This window comes from Mus caroli, unplaced genomic scaffold (genome assembly GCF_978045245.1).
Source record: "Mus caroli unplaced genomic scaffold, Mus_caroli_1 scaffold_11, whole genome shotgun sequence".
NCBI lineage: Eukaryota > Metazoa > Chordata > Mammalia > Rodentia > Muridae > Mus > Mus caroli.
In genome coordinates, this window is record NW_028227266.1 from 123,047,159 (window position 1) to 123,069,757 (window position 22,599).

The 22,599-nt window shown below is 40.8% G+C and overlaps 1 protein-coding gene across 2 annotated transcripts; it reads left to right on the forward strand.

Annotated features, from left to right (window-relative positions):
• The first annotated feature begins 2,556 nt into the window (after window positions 1–2,556).
• LOC110287745 (uncharacterized) lies at window positions 2,557–21,844 on the forward strand. 2 transcript variants are annotated; one of them, XR_015044514.1, is made up of 4 exons: window positions 2,557–2,745; window positions 17,180–17,306; window positions 17,491–17,551; window positions 18,111–18,711. XR_015044514.1 is itself a non-coding variant. In XM_021154289.3 (3 exons), exons 1-3 carry the CDS (start codon window positions 17,273–17,275, stop codon window positions 21,235–21,237), a joined length of 2,598 nt encoding a protein of 865 aa, XP_021009948.2. In that variant the 5' UTR covers window positions 16,176–17,272; the 3' UTR covers window positions 21,238–21,844. The 2 variants fall into 2 exon arrangements, 1 of the variants encoding a protein (XP_021009948.2); XM_021154289.3 differs by lacking the exons at window positions 2,557–2,745; window positions 18,111–18,711 and adding an exon at window positions 18,735–21,844 and having other exon boundaries at window positions 16,176–17,306.
• The last annotated feature ends 755 nt before the right edge of the window (window positions 21,845–22,599 follow it).

Genomic DNA, 22,599 nt, shown 5'->3' on the forward strand with positions numbered 1-22,599 from the left:
TAACAAGGAAGAAATTGGCTGGGTAGAATGTAGGAAGGGATGGAGTGAGGACAAGAAAAAGAGAAAGTAATGTAATGTTTTAATTAAAATGCATAAAAAGAAATTTTATATTAAAATAGGAAAGAGCAATAGCTTATCTATTATGAGCAATGGGTGCTGCTACAGAGGACACAAGTTCCTTTCCCAGAAGCCACATGGAAGCTAACCATTTCCTATGATTCCAGTCCCAGGCATCTCCTGACTTCTGTTGGCACTGCACACAGCCACATGCAGGCAAATACACACATGCATTAGAAATAAAATTTTAAAACACAAAAAATTATATACAATGATGTCACAAGCCTGAGTCAGATAGTAGTCAGGGCTAGTTAAAATGAGCTCCTCTGATCCTGAATGGAAACAGCTGTGGTTTCCCTCTAAGCCAACCTGCTTAGAGGCAAAAGGAGCTTAATTCTAAGGTTAGAATAGTTCAGCAAATCTGTTTCTCTAAGCACAGTGCCCACAGTGCTGATAGGTGAATTTTCCTTGAAGTTTTATGATTTATGTTCTCTGTCATTTGTATATGTGAGAATCCATTGATGCATCTATCTATTAGATCGTACATCATGATTAACAGGTAGCATTGACTCCTGAGCCATATACTTTCACAGTGTTATTTACTTGGTTTTTCAGCTAAGACCTTGTAGTATAATGTGAACATTCCAGAGGCATTTCTGTCCATCATTTTTTTATAATTTACATATATTTCTGCATGACTCTAAGCTAAGAATTCCTTTACATATCTCTGCTTTTACATTATGACTATATTCAGAAAAGGATTTAACTTGGCATGCTTAGGAGTAGGCAACCCTGTATGTGAATATATACAGACTCCATAAGTAAAATTCTAAATACTTCCTTTGTTGAAGAAAAGTATTGCTTTGGAAAGGACTCCCATGCTTTCCTTGCCTGCCGCGAGGGGGGAGGGGGGGTGATATTTCTCTACTCTTCTGTCTTGACTACATCTGAAATTAACTAAAATTCAAAGAGTTGGGTACTGTGGGAGATTTTTCTTAATTATGGCTTTTGGAATGGAAAAAAAAAAAACTTTCTTTAATCTGGCTCTCTTGAGGTGATAAGATCTAGGCCACATATTCTAGCCTACATATATAAAGGACATTTAAGATGGTAGCTCTTTCTCTGTGTCTGCTTTCCCTAGCTCTGGCTAACAAGTTCATATTTTATTGGCATTAGAACCTACTTCAGAATTCTGGTATAAATTGAAGACCAGCTGAGACAGACAACAACATGAACTGAACCACTATTAAATGGCCATTGTTGATCTAGTTGGACCACAACCTATTCTAATGTGAAATATTCTAATAAATCCACTTTCTATACACATAGGTTCATCCTATCAGGTCTGTGTTCATCTAGAGAACCTTTACTAATACAGCTCTCTGTGTGGATGTGTGTTCACCTTCCCACTGAGGAAGATGTGCTGGCTAACAACAGTGCTCCACAGGGTTTGTTCTGTTTCCTTTTTTTTTTTTTTTTTTTTTCCTCCCAGGGTTCTCATACCTGTCAGGTGAATACTAGCTGCAGTTTACCTAAATCCAGCATGAAGTACTCTACCCAAGCCAGATTAGAGTATTTTCAGGTTTACTGGGGGCAGCTCTCTAGTGGGTTCACTGATCCCAAGGAACCAGAGGGTTCACTAGTTTCCAAGGAGGTCAGAGAAGTTGCTATGGGTGGGTAGAATGAGGAGGGTGGTAGGGAGAAAGAGAAAGATCAAGCAAGGCAAACTGGGAGACAAAAATGAGGGGGTAGAGGGGAGTCAGGGAGGAGGAAGAGGGAGGGAGAGGAAAAGGAAGGAGGGAGCAAGGGACAGGGAGAGACACAGAGACAGAGAAACAAAGAGACATAGAGCACAAAATGTCTGGATTATATAGGAAGAGCTTCTGGGCAGGGAAAGCCCAGCCCCTGGACTGGAAATTTCAGGGTCAAGGCGGAATATGCCAGCCATGCCCCATAACAGGTGGGGACTCAGGAGTGCTGTGAGAACCTGGAAGCCAGTTCAGCTTTCTTGTGTTAAATATACACATCAGCTGCTTGTCCCAGGTCTGCTTGGCCCAGCCACAAAACAAAAATCTTGTTCCCCAAAATCTCTCTCTGTTAATATCCTGGGCACCCTTCCACTTGTGGGACAGATTGACAACTCCACTGCAAGTTGAATAATGGTCTAGGCAAGCTATCTACCTTGATTGAGGGAGTAAGAATTGCTGTGAGGGAAGCTCTGGCTGAAGTCAAGACCTGGGGTTCACTGCCCACAAAGGGGAGGAGCGGGAGGCTGAGCAGTGGTAGGTGGAATGCTGGAGAGGTAGGTGGCGTCCTCCCGGGGGCTAAGTTGGGAGACAGATGGGTAGGCTACTGGAGGACCCAAACTAGTGCTACTGAAATGCAAATTCTTGCAGATCTTGAAACGGTCTAGTCCTGGACTGGAAGCCGCGGCTGAGAACGTCTCTCCACCGGGTCCCTTAAGCTCAGTCTAACCCTAGGGAAGGTGCTCATGTCACTCAAGACCACTGGCCAATCAGAGCCTTCAGACGGACCTGCCAGTCAGAAGAAGAGGGGGGTTCTTCCGGATGCCTTGCGGCAGGTTCCGCTAAGTAGCTAGCTGGCTTTAATGTTTTTCTGTGATGTGCTCTCTGTCTTGCCACTTGATGCTGTGAAGTGCGCTCAGGCAAGCTCCGAAGTTGAGACATGGTGAGCACAGGGTCACTGACAACAATTGGGAATAGCGGGGAGCTGAGCAGCGGGAGCTGATGTGAAGGGCAGGGTGGGAACCAGCGGCGAAATGCGGCCACCTGTGAGGACCTTGCGGTCCTAGCGGCTCGCTGGACCCAGCGCTAGCCACTGAATAACTTCACTGTGGGGGCTGCATTTGCGCAGAGCATTTGGAAAAGAGGCTTATGTGTAGAAACATCCTTGGCCTGATGCCAAATCCAGAGAGTTCTAGTTTCTACAATTTCTGTTTTTAGCATTTAACCTAAGGTGTTTGATCCTTTTGGAGTTAATTTTGTAGAGGCCGTAAAAGGCATTTCATATGTTGGGTAGCAATCCAGAATCCAGCTGTGATGTAAAAGTGCAGGATTGATGATGTAAAGCATTTACTAATGCTTAGGAGATAGTGAGTCACACCAAGTGGAATTTAGCCTAGGGAAGACTGCCTGTAAAACACCCCACAGATAAGTAATATGCTAACCAGGGCAGTTAGAGATTAGGATACATGTGCTTGTTCACCAGGATTGTCCAGAAATATGGCTCTAAACCATAATAAAGGAAACAACCCTGATTTACAACCAGCCATTAGGCCAATCCCCATATAAAAGAGCAGGCCTCTAACAAGCTAACCAATGGGGCATTACAGGATCACAATCAACAGTAAGGCGTGGTGTGCCATGTTTTGGTTTTCTTCTTGAGAAAAGCATAATTCTGCCACATGGGCAAGATGACACCTGGTGACAACCATTTGAAAAGGAAAAAAACCAAGGTTGTGTTCAGTGCTAGTCTGGGCCTTAGGCCCTGGTAGCTTTCCCTGAGGCCCTGAGGTATAGAGATAAAACAGAGCTCCTTCTCTAAGATCTGGAATGTGCTTGGGAGAGCTGGTTAATGGTCTGGGACCAGGCCTTTGGAAGGGGTTGCTTCAGATTCTGAGAACACAGCTTTTCCCACCTTATGGGGTTTTGGTTATCAGTCCCAAGGCCACTACAGGCTTGGTCAGTAATGTTTTTGAGATACACTGAGTTCCCTTTGTGCAGCACTGTTTGATTAGACTCCTTCTGAGTGTGTCCTATTTTATGATGTTTGTGCTGACTTCATAGTTTCTTCATATGTTTCCTTCCATTTTTCCCACGTAAGTAGTATACAAGATGTTATTCTTCTTAAGAAGCTTACTTAGCATAAGAAATAGTTTGTGCAAGACCTGGAGCCTCAGTTTTACATCTTCTTAAAGTTCCATGCCTCAGCAGACTGGGAAATCTGCCAACAAACCCTGACCCATCAGCCTGACAGGCAGGTCTTGATCTCTCTGTCTCTCTGCCTCTCTGTCTCTCCCCCACCTCCCACCCCCTACTTCTCTGCTTCAGAGAAGCAGGGGCAAACTTTTGCTCTGCTTTTAGAAATAGCAGATGGCTCCCAACATTTCCTTTTATTTCTTCTTTGACCACAGCTACTAACAAGCTACAACCAACCTTCCTAAAAACCCCAACAACCCTCCACCCTGCCTGTCAATCCCCAAATTTATGTACCCTCCAGAAAATTCCCAGAATTCCAGATGTCACACCAACACAGAAATCTGTAGCTGCCAAAATCATACTTCTGCTAGAGCATGAGGCAAATCATGGTTAGCGGCTGCAGATAGTCAGAAGCTGCCTCACACCCCACACCTGGGATTAAAATGAAAGCACATTCTTATCATTATATTTCTGTGTTTTTTAAAGAAGCCAAAATTCCAGAATTATTAAAAATATCACTACAAACCAGAATTGAATACAAGCTATTATTAAAGAGTTTTTTTTTACAATTAATCTTTTAATTTTGTGTAGAGCGATTTCTCCCTGGGAAGACATATTTATTATAGAACAGCTGCACCTTCACACTTTCAGGAAAATGTTTCTGAGATAAGCTATGTTGACTCTGGTCAGCTTGATCCCAATCTCTTGCTCTCCAAGGCAAAGAATGGCCTTGTTTTCCTCTTGATTAAACTTTCTAAATCCTTAAATAAGAGGAATATATCACAACAGAGTTTTAAACTGACTCATTTGAGTCATGTAATTAACTGTCCATTGCAGCAACAGGAAAAAACATTTGCATTTGGAGCATGGCTTCTGCATTCAGATCAGAACAGGAAGAACAGTTTACTGTGTGCACTACAGGGTAAAACAGGGTGAGCTATAGCTGGATCACTGACTGAAGTTTAAGGGAGTCATCTGCAGGGGTCCCCTTCCTTTGTGAAGAAAGACCTGATTCAGACAGGGTGGTGCTTTTGTAATTTCGAAGCATGTATTAATTCATGGATATAAATGAAAACATACCAGATTGGTGGGTGTACAATTTGGAGAGTATTGTGTTGAGCCAATGAATATTAAATTCCAATTAGGGGACTGTCCTATGGAGATACGTACGGTCTTTGTTGACATAGTTAAGTGAGTGCAGAGGGTTGAGATACCAGGTCTTTGGCTGTGGCTATGTGTGTCAGGTTACAGGTCTCAGCAGGTAATATAGAACAAGGAAGTCACAGTCGAACAGTATCTTATTAATGCTGTGGACCTGGCTTTCAAGTTCTCCCAGCATCACTCGCTCCCTACCTGTCACAGGGTATGGCTGACATACACACCCTCTAGCTTAGGGATTGGGGTACCCTTCTCCTAGTTGCCCTTCCTTATGTAATTCAACCATTTTGGGTACCTGGTCTTTTTCGTCTGTCAGGTACCTTCCTGGTCTCTTAGTCTGGCTCCCCCTTCTCCCTTTCACCCTTTCTTTACAAGGCTCAGGGTCAGGTCTATTCTGGACTCTCCCAGATGCCCCTGCTCTGGCTATGCTCTCCCTTTTATCGATAATAAACATTCTACTCCACCATACCTAGGAGCAGCCATGTCCTTTCCTTTTTTGTTTCTTTTTTTCATTCACCTCCCATTTACTGTTCCTTGATTTCAACTTCATAGCCATCTTTTGCTTCAGTTGTTGTTTCTGTTTGAGTGTGACTGGAGTTTGGCTGTAGGACTTCTGAGCTGTGAAGCAAAGGGATGACTGCACTGAACATTGAGTGTGTGATGGATTGCACATCCAAAGGACCTTGGAGGATGAACAGGTACCCTGGGAGAGTGAAAGACTCTACTAAAACCCAAATTTACCATACTTGGGCCCTTTCTGCCCCTAGGGTGAAAGAGCAGAACCAGGAAGACCTGTGCTGTCTGAGTCATTTAATCTCTAATCTACCAATAAGACGGGCTACTGTCCTGAGGCCCAGCTGGGTTGTCAAAGCTAATGAGGGGCTCTGGGCAGGCTAGCAATCAGGAGGAGCACCAGTGGGAGGTAGCTCCATATTCTTCTCTGATACAGTTCATCAGAGAGCTGTGAGAGAGGCCACAAGCCATGCCATGGTGATTGTGGCAGCCACTGGGAAGAGAAGGTTGACTAATCTATCAGTGCCCAATCTGATTGGACTTGAATGGACTGTGACCCAGAGTGTGGTTCTATTAGTATATGTGGTGACCCAGACAGAGGATCTTAGCCTCTGAGCCTGCCTGAGTATGGAATCCCTGGGGGAGCGGAGGAGAGGAAGCCCTACAGTTCTTGCCATAGGAAGCTGTGTTGCTTATAATATCACTGCTCAGTGTGCAAACACAAGCCTTGCTTTTGGTGTGCAGTGCAAAGATAGGTTTCAAAACTGAAGGTCTGTTTTCTAGAAGTTCTGAACATTGCATTGCAAATTCAGTTTTCTATGATAGAGTTTACAAATAGTTTAGAAACTGGTAGAGAGGAAGTGATGATCATCCTTCACTACCACCAGTCACAATGGCGTGATTCATGGAAATTCAGTTCCAGGGTTTTAAAGGAGTTCCTAAGATGCAGAGATATATCAAGTGTGCAGGTAGGTAGCGCAGATTCCACATCATGTGCCATAATCCATGTGACAGAAAGCACACATTAAATTATTCTTCAACATTGAATTGTGTTTGAGCTCAGTGGGGTAGGGTTTGAGTGAGATCACAAGGAGGCATGGGGCACTGCTGAGCCAAAGCCCACCTTTCTGATCACCTCCATGCAGAGAGAGCTGTAGGGCATAGGGCCTAGCATGAGGTCAATAGTGGCTGGAGGGTCAGAAATATTAACAGTTTTAGGGGTCACTTTGAGTTATTTTGTGGGAGTTGTAAAGTCTGTGTTTATTTAATTTGTTTACACATTCAATCATAGATAATATTGGTCAAGTTTACATTTTTCCTGCCTGAGTTTCCTTGGATCTTTCGAGTAAAACTTGCCTATAATTTGGGGCTTATGTTCTTGGCTTTTTTTCTGCATCCCCTTACTCTTTCACAAATATTGTAAACCTTTTGGTTGTTGTAGTTCTGTGATAAGTATGGATGGAATTCACATTGTGCCAAAATGTGAACTATTCTTCATAATCCTATTGACAATTCTGAGGGGTTTTTCACTTGGTAAATAGCTCTGGAATCCGATTTCATGTTATATAGTTTTAGGAGTTTTCTTTAGATTGTTTTGTATTTACATTGCAAATTTAACATGCCCAACATCGTTTTTTTCTTTTTTTTAAACATCTCTTTAATGGTGTTGTTTAGAGTTATATAAATGGGTAAAGATATTCTACATAAGTATTCATTTAGCAAACTTTACTAAGTGTCTGAAGATGAAAATGATGGGAATAATGTACAAATCTATAGAAAGGGGACTTTAGTGGCACTGAATAAATTGTTTGTTTTTTTTTTATATTTTTTATTACATATTTTCCTCAATTACATTTCCAATGCTATCCCAAAAGTTCCCCATAGCGCCCCCCACTTCCCTACCCACCCATTCCCATTCTTTTGGCCCTGGCATTCCCCTATATTGGGGCATATAAAGTTTGCAAGTCCAATGGGCCTCTCTTTCCAGTGATGGCCGAATAGGCCATCTTTCGATACATATGCAGCTAGAGACAAGAGCTCCGGGGTACTGGTTAGTTTATAATGTTGTTCCAACTATAGGGTTGCAGATCCCTTTAGCTCCTTGGGTACTTTCTCTAGCTTCTCGATTGGGAGCCCTGTGATACATCCAATAGCTGACTGTGAGCATCCACTCCTGTGTTTGCTAGGCCCCTGCATAGTCTCACAAGAGACAGCTATCTTTGGGTCCTTTCAGCAAAATCTTGCTAGTGTATGCAATGGTGTCCGAGTTTAGAAGCTGATTATGGGATGGATCCCTGGATACGGCAGTCTCTAGATGGTCCATCCTTTCATCACAGCTCCAAGCTTTGTCTCTGTAACTCCTTCCATGGGTGTTTTGTTCCCAATTCTAAGAAGGGGCACAGTGTCCACATTTTGGTCTTCATTCTTCTTGAGTTTCATGCGTTTAGCAAATTGTATCTTATATCTTGGATATCCTAAGTTTTGGGCTAATATCCACTTATCAGTGAATACATATTGTGTGAGTTCCTTTGTGATTGTGTTACCTCACTCAAGATGATGCCCTCCAGGTCCATCCATTTGGCTAGGAATTTCATAAATTCATTCTTTTTAATAGCTGAGTAGTACTCCATTGTGTAGATGTACCATAATTTCTGTATCCATTCCTCTGTTGAGGGACATCTGGGTTCTTTCCAGCTTCTAGCTATTATAAATAGGGCTGCTATGAACATAGTGGAGCATGTGTCCTTCTTACCGGTTGGGACATCTTCTGGATATATGCCCAGGAGAGGTATTGCTGGATCCTCCGGTAGTACTATGTCCAATTTTCTGAGGAACCGCCAGACTGATTTCCAGAGTGGTTGTACAAGCTTGCAATCCCACCAACAATGGAGGAGTGTTCCTCTTTCTCCACATCCTCTCCAGCATCTGCTGTCACCTGAATTTTTGATCTTAGCCATTCTGACTGGTGTGAGGTGGAATCTCAGAGTTGTTTTGATTTGCATTTCCCTGATGATTAAGGATGTTGAACATTTTTCAGGTGCTTCTCTGCCATTTGGTATTCTTCAGGTGAGAATTCTTTGTTCAGTTCTGAGCCCCATTTTTTAATGGGGTTATTTGACTTTCTGGAGTCCACCTTCTTGAGTTCCTTATATATATTGGATATTAGTCCCCTATCTGATTTAGGATAGGTAAAGATCCTTTCCCAATCTGTTGGTGGTTTTTTGTCTTATTGATGGTGTCTTTTGCCTTGCAGAAGCTTTGCAGTTTCATGAGGTCCCACTTGTCAATTCTCGATCTTACAGCACAAGCCATTGCTGTTCTATTCAAGAATTTTTTCCCCTGTGCCCATATCTTCAAGGCTTTTCCCCACTTTCTCCTCTATAAGTTTCAGTGTCTCTGGTTTTATGTGAAGTTCCTTGATCCACTTAGACTTGACCTTAGTACAAGGAGATAGGAATGGATCGATTCGCCTTCTTCTACATGAAAACAACCAGTTGTGCCAGCACCATTTGTTGAAAATGCTGTCTTTCTTCCACTGGATGTTTTTAGCTCCCTTGTCGAAGATCAAGTGACCGTAGGTGTGTGGGTTCATATCTGGGTCTTCAATTCTATTCCATTGGTCTATTTGTCTGTCACTATACCAGTACCACGCCGTTTTTATCACAATTGCTCTGTAGTAAAGCTTTAGGTCCGGCATGGTGATTCCACCAGAGGTTCTTTTATCCTTGAGAAGAGTTTTTGCTATCCTAGGTTTTTTGTTATTCCAGATGAATTTGCAGATTGCACTTTCTAATTCGTTGAAGAATTGAGTTGGAATTTTGATGGGGATTGCATTGAATCTGTAGATTGCTTTTGGCAAGATAGCCATTTTTACAATGTTGATCCTGCCAATCCATGAGCATGGGAGATCTTTCCATCTTCTGAGATCTTCTAGAATTTCTTTCTTCAGAGACTTGAAGTTTTTATTATACAGATCTTTCACTTCCTTAGTTAGAGTCACGCCAAGATATTTTATATTATTTGTAACTATTGAGAAGGGTGTTGTTTCCCTAATTTCTTTCTCAGCCTGTTTATTCTTTGCGTAGAGAAAGGCCATTGATTTGTTTGAGTTAATTTTATATCCAGCTACTTCACCGAAGCTGTTTATCAGGCTTAGGAGTTCTCTGGTGGAATTTTTAGGGTCACTTATATATACTATCATATCATCTGCAAAAAGTGATATTTTGACTTCATCTTTTCCAATTTGTATCCCTTTGATCTCCTTTTGTTGTCGAATTGCTCTGGCTAGGACTTCAAGTACTATGTTGAATAGGTATGGAGAAAGTGGACAGCCTTGTCTAGTCCCTGATTTTAGAGGGATTGCTTCAAGCTTCTCACCATTTACTTTGATGTTAGCTACTGGTTTGCTGTAGATTGCTTTTATCATGTTTAGGTATGGGCCTTGAATTCCTGATCTTTCCAAGACTTTTATCATGAATGGGTGTTGGATCTTGTCAAATGCTTTTTCCACATCTAACGAGATGACCATGTGGTTTTTGTCTTTGAGTTTGTTTATATACTGGATTACGTTGATGGATTTCTGTATATTGAACCATCCCTGCATCCCTGGGATGAAACCTACTTGGTCAGGATGGATGATTGTTTTGATGTGTTCTTGGATTCGGTTAGCAAGAACTTTATTGAGGATTTTTGCATCAATATTCATAAGGGATATTGGTCTGAAGTTTTCTATCTTTGTTGGGTCTTTTTGTGGTTTAGGTATCAGAGTAATTGTGGCTTCATAGAATGAGTTGGGTAGAGTACCTTCTGTTTCTATTTTGTGGAATAGTTTGTGAAGAACTGGGATTAGATCTTCTTTGAAGGTCTGATAGAACTCTGCACTAAACCCATCTGGTCCTGGGCTTTTTTTGGTTGGGAGACTATTAATGACTGCTTCTATTTCTTTGGGGGATATAGGGCTGTTTAGATCATTAACCTGATCTTGGTTCAACTTTGGTACCTGGTACCTATCTAGGAACTTCTCCATTTCATCCAGGTTCTCCAGTTTTGTTGAGTATAGCCTTTGGTAGAAGGATCTGATGGTGTTTTGGATGTCTTCAGGATCTGTTGTTATGTCTCCTTTTTCATTTCTGATTTTGTTAATTAGAATGCTTTCCCTGTGCCCTCTAGTGAGTCTGGCTAAGGGTTTATCTATCTTGTTGATTTTCTCAAAGAACCAGCTTCTTGATTGGTTGATTCTTTGAATAGTTCTTCTTGTTTCCACTTGATTGATTTCGCCCCTGAGTTTGATTATTTCCTGCCGTCTACTCCTTTTGGGTGAATTTGCTTCCTTTTGTTCTAGTGCTTTTAGGTGTGTTGTCAAGCTGCTAATGTGTGCTCTTTCTAGTTTCTTTTTGGAGGCACTCAGAGCTATGAGTTTTCGTCTTAGAAATGCTTTCATTGCGTCCTATAAGTTTGGGTATGTTGTGGCTTCATTTTCATTGAACTCTAAAAAGTCCTTAATTTCTTTCTTTATTCCTTCCTTGACCAAGGTATCATTGAGAAGAGTGTTGTTCAGTTTCCACGTGAATGTTGGCTTTCTATTATTTATTTTGTTATTGAAGATCAGCCTTAGTCCATGGTGATCTGATAGGATGCATGGGACAATTTCAATATTTTTGTATCTGTTGAGTCCTGTTTTGTGCCCAATTACGTGGTCAATTTTGGAGAAGGTACCATGAGGTGCTGAGAAGAAGGTATATCCTTTTGTTTTAGGGTAAAATGTTCTGTAGATATCTGCCAGATCCATTTGATCCATAACTTCTGTTAGTTTCACTGTGTCCCTGTTTAGTTTCTGTTTCCATGATCTGTCCATTGGTGAAAGTGGTGTGTTGAAGTCTCCCACTATTATTGTATGAGGTGCAATGTGTGCTTTGAGATTTACTAAAGTTTCTTTAATGAATGAGGCTGCCTTTGTATTTGGAGCATAGATATTCAGGATTGATAGTTCCTCTTGGAGGATTTTACCTTTGATGAGTATGAAGTGCCCCTCCTTGTCTTTTTTGATGACTTTGGGTTGGAAGTCAATCTTATCAGATATTAGAATGGCTACTCCAGCTTGTTTCTTCATACCATTTGCTTGGAAAATTGTTTTCCAGCCTTTCATTCTGAGGTAGTGTCTATCTTTTTCTCTGAGATGAGTTTCCTGTAAGCAGCAAAATGTTGGGTCTTGTTTGTGTAGCCAGTTTGTTAGTCTATGTCTTTTTATCAGGGAGTTGAGTCCATTGATATTAAGAGATATTAAGGAAAAGTAATTGTTGTTTCCTGTTATTTTTGTTGTTAAAGTTGGCATTCTGTTCTTGTGGCTGTCTTCTTTTAGGTTTGTTGAGGGATTACCTTCTTGTTGTTTGTAGGGCGTGGTTCCTGTCCTTGTATTGGTTTTTTCCTGTTATTATCCTTTGAAGGGCTGGATTCGTGGAGAGATAATGTGTGAATTTGGTTTTGTCGTTGAATACTTTGGTTTCTCCATCTATGTTAATTGAGAGTTTGGCTGGGTATAGTAGCCTGGGCTGGAATTTGTGTTCTTTTAGTGTTTGTATAACATCTGTCCAGGATCTTCTGGCTTTCATAGTCTCTGGTGAAAAATCTGGTGTAATTCTGATAGGCTTGCCTTTATATGTTACTTGGCCTTTTTCTCTTACTGCTTTTAGTATTCTATCTTTATTTAGTGCATTTGTTGTTCTGATTATTATGTGTCGGGAGGTATTTCTTTTCTGGTCCAGCCTATTTGGAGTTCTGTAGGCTTCTTGTATGTTCATGGGCATCTCTTTCTTTAGATTTGGGAAATTTTCTTCTATAATTTTGTTGAAGATGTTTACTGGTCCTTTGAGTTGAAAATCTTCATTCTCATCCACTCCTATTATCCGTAGGTTTGGTCTTCTCATTGTGTCCTGTATTTCCTGGATGTTTTGAGTTAGGATCTTTTTGCATTTTCCATTTTCCTTGATTGTTGTGCCGATGTTCTCTATGCAATCTTCTGCACCTGAGATTCTCTCTTCCATCTCTTGTATTCTGTTGCTGATGCTCGTATCTATGGTTCCAGATTTCTTTCCTAGGGTTTCTATCTCCAGTGTTGCCTCATTTTGGGTTTTCTTTATTGTGTCTACTTCCCTTTTTAGGTCTAGTATGGTTTTGTTCATTTCCCTCATCTGATTGGATGTGTTTTCCTGTTTCTCTTTAAGGACTTCTACCAGTTTGGTTGTGTTTTCCTGTTTTTCTTTAAGGACTTGTAACTCTTTAGCCATGTTCTCCTGTAGTTCTTTAAAGTCCTTCTTGATGTCCTCTATCATCATCATGAGATATGCTTTTAAATCCAGGTCTAGCTTTTCAGGTGTGTTGGGGTGCCCTGGACTGGGCGAAGTGGGAGTGCTGGGTCCTGATGATGGTGAGTGGTCTTGGTTTCTGTTAGTAAGATTCTTACGTTTACCTCTCGCCATCTGGTAATCTCTGGAGTTGTTATAGTTGTCTCTGTTCAGAGGTTGTTCTTCTGGTGATTCTGAGTATCGTCTGTCAGCAGACCTGGGAGACAGGTTCTCTCCTCTGAGTTTCAGTGGTTAGAGCACTCCCTGCTGATAAGCTTTCCTCTTAAAGGGAAGGTGTACAGATATCTGGCGTTTGGACCTTCTCCTGGCCGAAGAAGAAGGCCGAAAACAGGACCTTTCCCAGATGCTGTGTTGCTTTGGCAGGTCACAGAAGCTGTCAGCTTCTGTGGTGCACACTCTCAGCTGTGCAGACTACGTTCCTAAGTTCAGAGGAGTCCTGGATCCAAGATGTGCTCCCTGCTCCTGAGGCAGAGGGCTCCTGTGCAGGGCAGAATACAGTCTTCCAGCTGGGAGGGTGCCGGATGTCTGCAGCCCCAAAAGGGTGCTGCCTCAGCGGCTCTGTGGCTCCCGCCTGTCCCAGAAGCTGTCTGCCTCTGTGGTCCTCACTCTCACCTCTGCAGACTAAGTTAGGTGGAGCCCCGGAGCCGAGATGGCGCTCCCTGCAGGGCAGATCACTGTCCTCCAGCTGGGAGGGTGCCGGATGTCTGCAGCCCCAAAAGGGTGCTGCCTCAGCGACTCTGTGGCTCCCGCCTGTCCCAGAAGCTGTCTGCCTCTGTGGTCCTCACTCTCACCTCTGCAGACTAAGTTTTTCGAGACAGGGTTTCTCTGTATAGCCCTGGCTGTCTTGGAACTCACTCTGTAGACCAGGCTGGCCTCGAACTCAGAAATCCACCTGCCTCTGCCTCCTGAGTGCTGGGATTAAAGGTGTGCGCCACCATGCCCGGCTTGAATCAAGTTTTTAATTGAAGATAGATTCTTCTCTCATACAATATATCCTGACCACTGTTTCCCCTACCTACACTCTCCTAGCTACCCCCACCATTTCCTATCCTCTTCTCCCTAAGATCCAACCCCATCCCCGTTTCCTCGTTGAACAAGGCAACCAGATAGGAGGAAAAGTGTCTCATGATCAAGCAAAATAATCAGGGTTACACCTACTCCCACTGTTAGGAGTCCCACAAAAACACCAAACTAACAGCTATAACATATTAGCAGAGCACCTGGCACAGATCCATGCTGGCTCCATGGTTGCCATTTATGTCTCTGTAAGGGTCCTAGAAATCCAGGCAGTGTTAGGCATGGGTTCCCTTTCATGTCGAGTGCCTCATGTTAAACCAGACACCACCAGTAAAGTGATATTGAAAAGAAAAAAGAAAAAAAAAAGATGCAAAATTTAAGGTCATGGATTCTTCCTCTGTGATTTCAGTTCTGCACTGTTCCAGCCATCTATGTTTGACAGACTTAGAGCCTGAGTGAGGGAAGTTACTGTGAGAGTACATTGCAGAAACCTGTGAGGATGAAGCCTGAGTTGCATTTTGAGACCACAAGATGTTGAGATACCTAAGCTATGAGACACCTGCCATGGCGAGGTGTATATAGGGAGTGGAAAAACCTATCCAAGAGGTGCATGAGAGGTTGCAGAGATGAGACAATCTAAGCCTTTTAAAACTGAGGCCCTATGTGTCTGAGGCAGATCTGCAGGATTTGTTGTTTCCCCTACTGTGTTTCTTGCTTTGGTCCAGTCTTTCCTCATATTGTACACATTCCTCTCTATTGGAATGGGAAGGGATATTCTGTTCTGTTCTATGTTGGAAAGATATAGCTTGATTTCTGATTTTATAAGATGGGACAATCAAGAGATTGTCTTGAGTGTCAGAAGAGACTTTGGACATTCAAAGAGTGTATGGGCTGCTGCAGACTATTAGGATCATTGAAGCTAAACTGAATGCATTTTCATCATGGATGACCATGAGCCTATAGTGGCCAGGGTCAGAATGTAGTTGATTGAATCAGAAAAACTCCCAGATAGAGTGATATCTTTGAAAACTTACCTCTTCTTTTTTGGCTTTCTTTGGGGGTCTTATAATGTTAGGGTCCAAGAATCATTGAAGAAAGACGTCAGACTCAAGTAGCATGCAAAAACAAAGATCATTTTATTCTGCAGAATTCTAGCATGCAGAGGTCTACCATTCAATAGGATGGAGACAGACATGTAAATTTTGCAAGCTCAATTTAAAGCCAATTAGGGGAATACCAGGGAGGAGTAGTTGGCCTTTATCCTGATTGGTTGGCCCAATTTCCAGGGGTATGGGTGGCTTTGGGATTGGTCAATGTTCTGGGGGAATTTTGGGAACTTTCCAGAACCATTATTCATTAACTATTCTTGGCTTAGTCTTGGCTCAGGCCTGCTGGCAGGTGCAGCTCCTGGCAGCTTCTGATTGGCTGCCTGTGAGGGGTGGTTTTCCTCGAATTGACTTATTTTGGACTTTTCCAGTTTTGGGAAACAAAAACTTAGGCCTAGTCTTCCCAAACTGCCAGTGTGCAGCCTGTCATGGAGTCAGCCTGGCTCTGGCTGACTCAGTCCTCTCAATAGAAGCTTTTGTAGGAGGAACCTTTCTAGATTCCTTATTGGGGTTGAGATTTAAGTGTCTATAGACTCAACCCATTTCGTGTGTGTGTGTGTGTGTGTGTGTGTGTGTGTGTGTGTGTGTCTACTGAGTTATGTTGAACCTGATCACTCAGTTCCTTCTCATATTGTCTTGCCTTTACCATTATAGACTCTATCTGTAAATCACATAAAACACAGTTGAAATAATTATTATTCAGTGCTAAACCTGATGTTTTTAAATTTTTAATTTTGTTGGTTATGTTTCTGTTTTTGTTTTTGAAGACAAAGTTTTTCTTTCTCACCCTGGCTATCCTGAAAATAGGTGTATAGAATATGTGGGCCTCAAAGGTCCACCTGACTCTAGCTCCAGAGTGCTGGAATTAAATGTTGGCCAACATGCCTGGCTTGTTTGTTTGTTTTTATATTATTTGCTGATGGGCCTGTAATGTAGGTTTTTGTAAGTGCAAACCATACGCTGCTGTATTTATTTTCATCCATGTTGTGAACTTTGAAATTTGGCAGAGAGAATATTCTATTTCTCAGGATGGCATATATTCATGACATTAATACTGCCTGAGATTTACTGCCTGAGGTTTCTGAGACACTGAATTGTAGGTGATAACACTCTTCCTTTTTGTTGTATTTGTTTTGACTTTTTAATGAATATGAGTATTTTGCCTGTGTGCACGAATATCCATCCACATAATGTAATGCCTGGTCCCCATAGTAGTCAGAAGATAGCTTCAGAATTCCTGCCCTTGGAGTAATGGATAGTTGTGAATCCCCCTTGTAAGTACTGGCAATTGAGCTCAATTATTTGCAATACCATCAAGAGCTCTTCACTGCTGAGCCATCTATCCTGTCCTATGTTGCTTATTTAGGACCAACATTTACATTGCCAATATTTTCATCTGTCTGTTTGTGTCTGCATCCCCTTTTAATAAGATCTCATTACTATTAATAGTTTAAATTTAGGCACTTCAGTATTCTGAAAGATGAATATAGAACTGGAGTGAATGTATAATTCTTTGTAGGAACTCCATTAAAAACCTCTGAGTTCTTTCTCTCATTCTTGTTTGTTTGATTGATTTTTACAGGAGAGACAGGGTCTTAATATATACCTCTGGCTGTTCTGGATAGACCAGGCTGGCATCCAACTCAATGAGATATACCTGCCACTGCTTCCTGAATGCTGGGAGCCAATATGCTCATGTTGCCCATCATTTTTTTGTATGTAGTAATTTTTCATACAATTTCTCTGATGTGTGTAGTACTGTTTGCTTCTCTCTCTCTCACACACACACACACACAACTAGCATTTCTATTGTAAGTTTATATCCTATTCAAAGAGCAAAGAAATGACAGAGGTGAATCTTATTATTCAGTTTCTTTCTAAGATGACTTGGTAATTACATTAGAACTTCTAGGTCAAGAAATAAGTGGGAGAAGCACCAAAATTATACATATATATTGTCGATGAAGCTTATGTTTACAGTCATGTTGTTATCATGGTTTCTGTTATACACATGTATGGGATATTTTAGGATGCAGTAACCTATGATGATGTGCATGTGAACTTCACTCAAGAAGAATGGGCTTTGCTGGATCCTTCACAGAAGAGTCTCTACAAAGAGGTGATGCTGGAGACCTACAAGAATCTCACTGCTATAGGTAAGATAGTGGATTATCTTCCACTTTTTAAAATAATGGAAAAACTGTTTGTTACTAATGCTTTTCTGCAATTTCAGTTGAGAATGAGAAAGAATAAGTGAATAAATCAGGTTCAGTAAAGATAGTAACTTAAATTTTGCCTAATTTCCAATAATATATCATATTTTCTTAAAATATATTTTAGGCTACAACTGGGAAGATCATAATATTGAAGAACATTGTCAAAGTTCCAGAAGACATGGAAGGTAATTTTCATGTGCAAGTTGGTATGGATATGCCTCTGAAGGAATGTTAATGTGTCCTTAAATTTTTAAAGAAAAGCAACAATGTAAGAAAAAGAAAAAAGCACTTCTTTAAGTATATGGCTTATTAAATTCTCACAAATCCATGTACCTCAATGTCAGGTGTCTGATTTGTGTTTGCAAGGCATCCCTCTAAGAAAGAAGACAAGGAAACAATGCCTTAACGGATATTACCATTTGCATAATAGCCATGTTACAGCTACTTTGTAAAACTGCCAATTTATTTAGTGTCATACCACTCACATACTGCAAAAAATACATATCTATATAAATATATTGAATAGGTGATAAAGATATGTTCTTTATAAGCAAATATTTTCATAGTAAAGCTGATTATAAGAAGTAACATTGCTAAGTTTAAGTGAGAGGGGCAGTTTATGAAAGTCAAGAATATTTTGAGGGAGAAACCTTAATTACTATACCACATGTCTATGATGAACAAAAAGTCAAACTGTGTGAATGCAATGTGGAAATCTTTCATTTGTTATTTGTCTTTTAATAGGTATATCTTCTTTTAATGTTGCAATGGACACAAGCCATGTGAACATAGGGATATTGAAAGAAGAAATGTACTTCTCTTTCTCTCTCTCCAAGAACAATTAAAATATATGTAGTAGTCCCCATTTGAGCAGACTTTCTCAGTGTGATACAAGTTTATAATTAGTTGGTTTTCCAACTTCCTTGGGAATGTATCCATAAACTCACACTGCAGAAAATCCCTATGAGTACTGGAATGTGAAAATTCTTTTCTGTTTGTCCTGGTTTACTTTGCCAATGTAGTTTGCAAGTGTAGTGTACTTCACAATACAGGAAAATTTATGAATGTAATCAGTGTGGTTAAGCTCTGAGCTCTTCAATTTCTCTTCAAATATATGAAAAAATCTCATAGAAAAAAAGGAGGCTACAAATGTGAGCCAAGTACTATTATACCATTATAGGTATTCTCAAAGATGCAAAACAACCCATAATGAAGGGGAAACCATGAATGTAAACAAAGTGATAAAACCTTAAGATGGGATACCTCTTTATAATTAGACCAAATTGTAAAATTAATTCCTAAAGATAAAAAGATTCGTCAGTGTAGAGATTGTGGTATACCTTTCACATGTGCCAATTACCTTTGCAGGAATGATGGAAGTCATAATGGAGAGAAGCCCTCTGAATATACTCAGTGTAGTAAAGCCTTTGCATGTCACAGTTTTCCTCAAGGGCATGAAAGACTTCAAACTGAAGAGAAACCCTATGAAGGTATTCAGTATTATGAAGCCTTTGTACATCACAGAAGTCTGCAATTACATAAAAGAACACATGGTAGAGAGAAACCCTACAAATGCAATCGATGTGATAAAGCCTATCCACGACACAGTCATCTCCAAAGACATAAAAGAACACACACTGAAGAGAAACCTTGTGAATGTAAGCCATGTGATAAAGCTTTTACATACCATTCTCAACTTCAAAATCTTGAAAGAATTCATTTTGGCAAGACACTCTACAAGTGTAATGGATATGATAAAACCTATTCACAACACAGTAATATCCAAATGCACAAAATAACACATACTGGAGAGAAACCCTATGAATGTAAGCAGTGTGATAAAGCCTTTGCAGATCAGAATAATCTTAAAAGACATGAAAGAATTCATACTGGAGAGAAACCTTACAAATGTAATGACTGTAGTAAAGCCTTTGCATGTAACACTAGTCTCCGAATACATAAAGCAGCCCATACTGGAGTGAAACCTTATGAATGTAAGCAATGTAGTAAATCTTTTGCCTCTCATGGTGAACTTCAAAGTCATGAAAAAATTCACACTGGAGAGAAACCCTACAAATGTAATCAGTGTGGTAAAGCCTTTGCACATCATTGTAATCTTCGAAATCATGAAATAATACATAGTGGAGAAAAACCCTACAAATGTAATGGATGTGATAAAGCTTATTCACAACACAGTCATCTCCAAAGACATAAAAGGACACATACTGGAGAGAAACCCTATGCATGTAAGCAATGTGGTAAAGCCTTTACATACCATTTTGAACTTCAGCATCATGAACAAGTTCACACTGGAGAGAAACCGTATGCATGTAAGCAATGTGATAAAGCCTTTATGTACCATTCTGAACTTCAACGTCATGAGAGAGTTCATACTGGAGAGAAACCCTACAAATGTGATCAATGTGAAAAAGCCTTTGCACAACATTGTAATCTTCGAGCACACAAAATAATACATACTGAAGAGAAACCCTACAAATGCAGTAAGTGTGATAAAGCCTATTCACAACACAGTACTCTTCAAATACATAAAAGTACACATACTGGAGAGAAACCCTATGAATGTGATCAGTGTGGTAAAGCGTTTGCATATCCTAGTTATCTTCAAAGACATAAAAGAACACACACTGGAGAGAAACCCTATAAATGTAATCAATGTGGTAAAGCCTTTGCACAACACGGTCATCTCCAAATGCATATAATGATACATACTGGAGAGAAACCTTACAAATGTAATCAGTGTGGTAAAGCCCTTGCATCTCATAGTTATCTCCGAGTACATAAAAGAACACATACTGGAGAGAAACCCTATGGATGTGATCAATGTGGTAAAGCCTTTGCACAACACAGTTATCTCCAAATACATAAAAGAATACATACTGGAGAGAAACCTTATAAATGTAATCAATGTGGTAAAGCTTTTGCATCTCATAGTAATCTCCAAGTACATAAAAGAACACATACTGGAGAAAAAGCCTATGAATGTAATCAATGTGGTAAAGCCTTTGCATACCATAGTTGTCTTCAAATACATAAAAGAAAACATACTGGAGAGAAACCCTATAAATGTAATCAGTGCAATAAAGCCTTTGCACAACACAGTGACCTCCAAATGCATATAATAACACATACTGGAGAGAAACCTTACAAATGTAATCAATGTGGTAAAGCCTTTGCATCTCATAGCTATCTCCAAGTACATAAAAGAACACATACTGGAGAGAAACCCTATGAATGTGATCAATGTGGTAAAGCCTTTGCATACCATGGTCGACTTCAAATACATAAAAGAACACATACTGGAGAGAAACCCTATGAATGTAATCAGTGTGGTAAAGCATTTGCACAACACAGTAATCTCCAAGTACATAAAAGAACACATACTGGAGAGAAACCCTATGAATGTAACCAATGTGGTAAAGCCTTTGCATATCATAGTTATCTCCAAGTACATAAAAGAATACATACTGGAGAGAAACCCTATGAATGTGATCAATGTGGTAAAGCCTTTGTATATCATAGCCATCTTCAAATACATGAAAGAACACATACTGGAGAGAAACCCTATGAATGTAATAAATGCGATAAAGCCTTTGCAGGTCAGAATGATCTTAAAAGACATGAAAGAATTCATACTGGAGAGAAACCTTACAAATGTAATGACTGTAGTAAGTCCTTTGCGTGTAATACTAGTCTCCGAATACATAAAGCAGTCCATACTGGAGTGAAACCTTATGAATGTAAGCAATGTAGTAAATCCTTTGCCTCTCATGGTCAACTTCAAAGTCATGAAAGAATTCACACTGGAGAAAAATCTTACAAATGTAATCAATATGGAAAAGCCTTTGCATGACACAGTCATCTCCAACTGCATAAAATAACATACTGGAGAGAAGAAACCTTACAACTATAGTCAATGTAAAGCCTATTCACAATCAAGTTACCTCCAAGTACATGAAAGAACACAAACTAGAGACTAACCCTATGAATGTAACCAATGTGGTAAAGCCTTTACAGGTCACAGTGATCTTCAAAGGTGTGGTGGTTTGAATATGTTTGGCCCATGGTAAGTGGCACTGTTAGGAGGTAAGGCCTTTATGGAGTAGGTGGGACCTTCTTTGAGGAACTATGTCACTGTGGGGGTGAGCTTTGAGAACCTATGCTTAAGTTGCAGGGCAGAAGAGTCTTCTCCTGGCTGCCTTCTGATCAAGATGTAGAACTCTCGGCTTCTCCAGCACTGTATCTGCTTGGACACTGCCATTTCTTCTGCCATGGTGATAATAAACTGAACATCTGAATCTGTACACTACCCCCAATTAAATGTTGTCCTTTATCAGAGCAGTTTTGGTCATGGTATATTTTCATAACAATAAAACTCAAGACAAAAAGCATAAAAAATACCACACTGGAGAGAAACCCTTTAAATGTATTGAATATGGTGAAGCATTTGTACATTTCTATAGTCCTCATTATAATAAAAGTATTCATACTTCCATTCACTGAAACCCTGTGAATGGAAACAAAGTACAATCTTTGTCCTTTACTGTTATCTCTGAATGCACTAACAAACCCATACTAGAGAAAAACCTTATGAATGTGCTCACTGTGGTAAAGTCTCTGTGTTTTGAAATCTGCATAGATGCATAACAGTTCAAACACCTGGTCAAAGTAAATGCCAGGAGTTGCTATAGTTAAGTTGTTTGGGTTAGAAGGTTATGGGTTAAGTTAGTGTGCTTGGGGTTACGGTTACTATTAGAAAGTTAATTGTTGACAAGCCCCATCCGGTTCGACCAGCACCGGGGTAGCTAGGGCGCAGAGTCGGCTGACACCCGCCAGCTACCCACAACACCCGCCACGGGATCTTAAGACTTCTGGTGAGTGGAACACAGCGTCTGCTCCAATCCAATTGCACGGGACCTGAGACTGCATTAGTTAGGGAAGCAGAAAACACGGCCTGAGTAGGGGCACAAGTCCCTTCTAGTCTGACCAGCACCAGGGTAGCTAGGGAGCAGAGTCGGCTGACACCCGCCAGCTACTCACAACACCAGCCATGGGATCTTAAGACTTCAGATGATCCGGCCACCCTCCCGGCCAGAGGACAGGTCTCCGCCCGGCCCGAGAGCCCTTTGCCTCAGGATCAGTGGAAGCCATCTTGGTTCCGGGACTCTGCTAAACTTAGTCTGTACAGGTGAGAGTGTGCACCACAGAAGCTGAC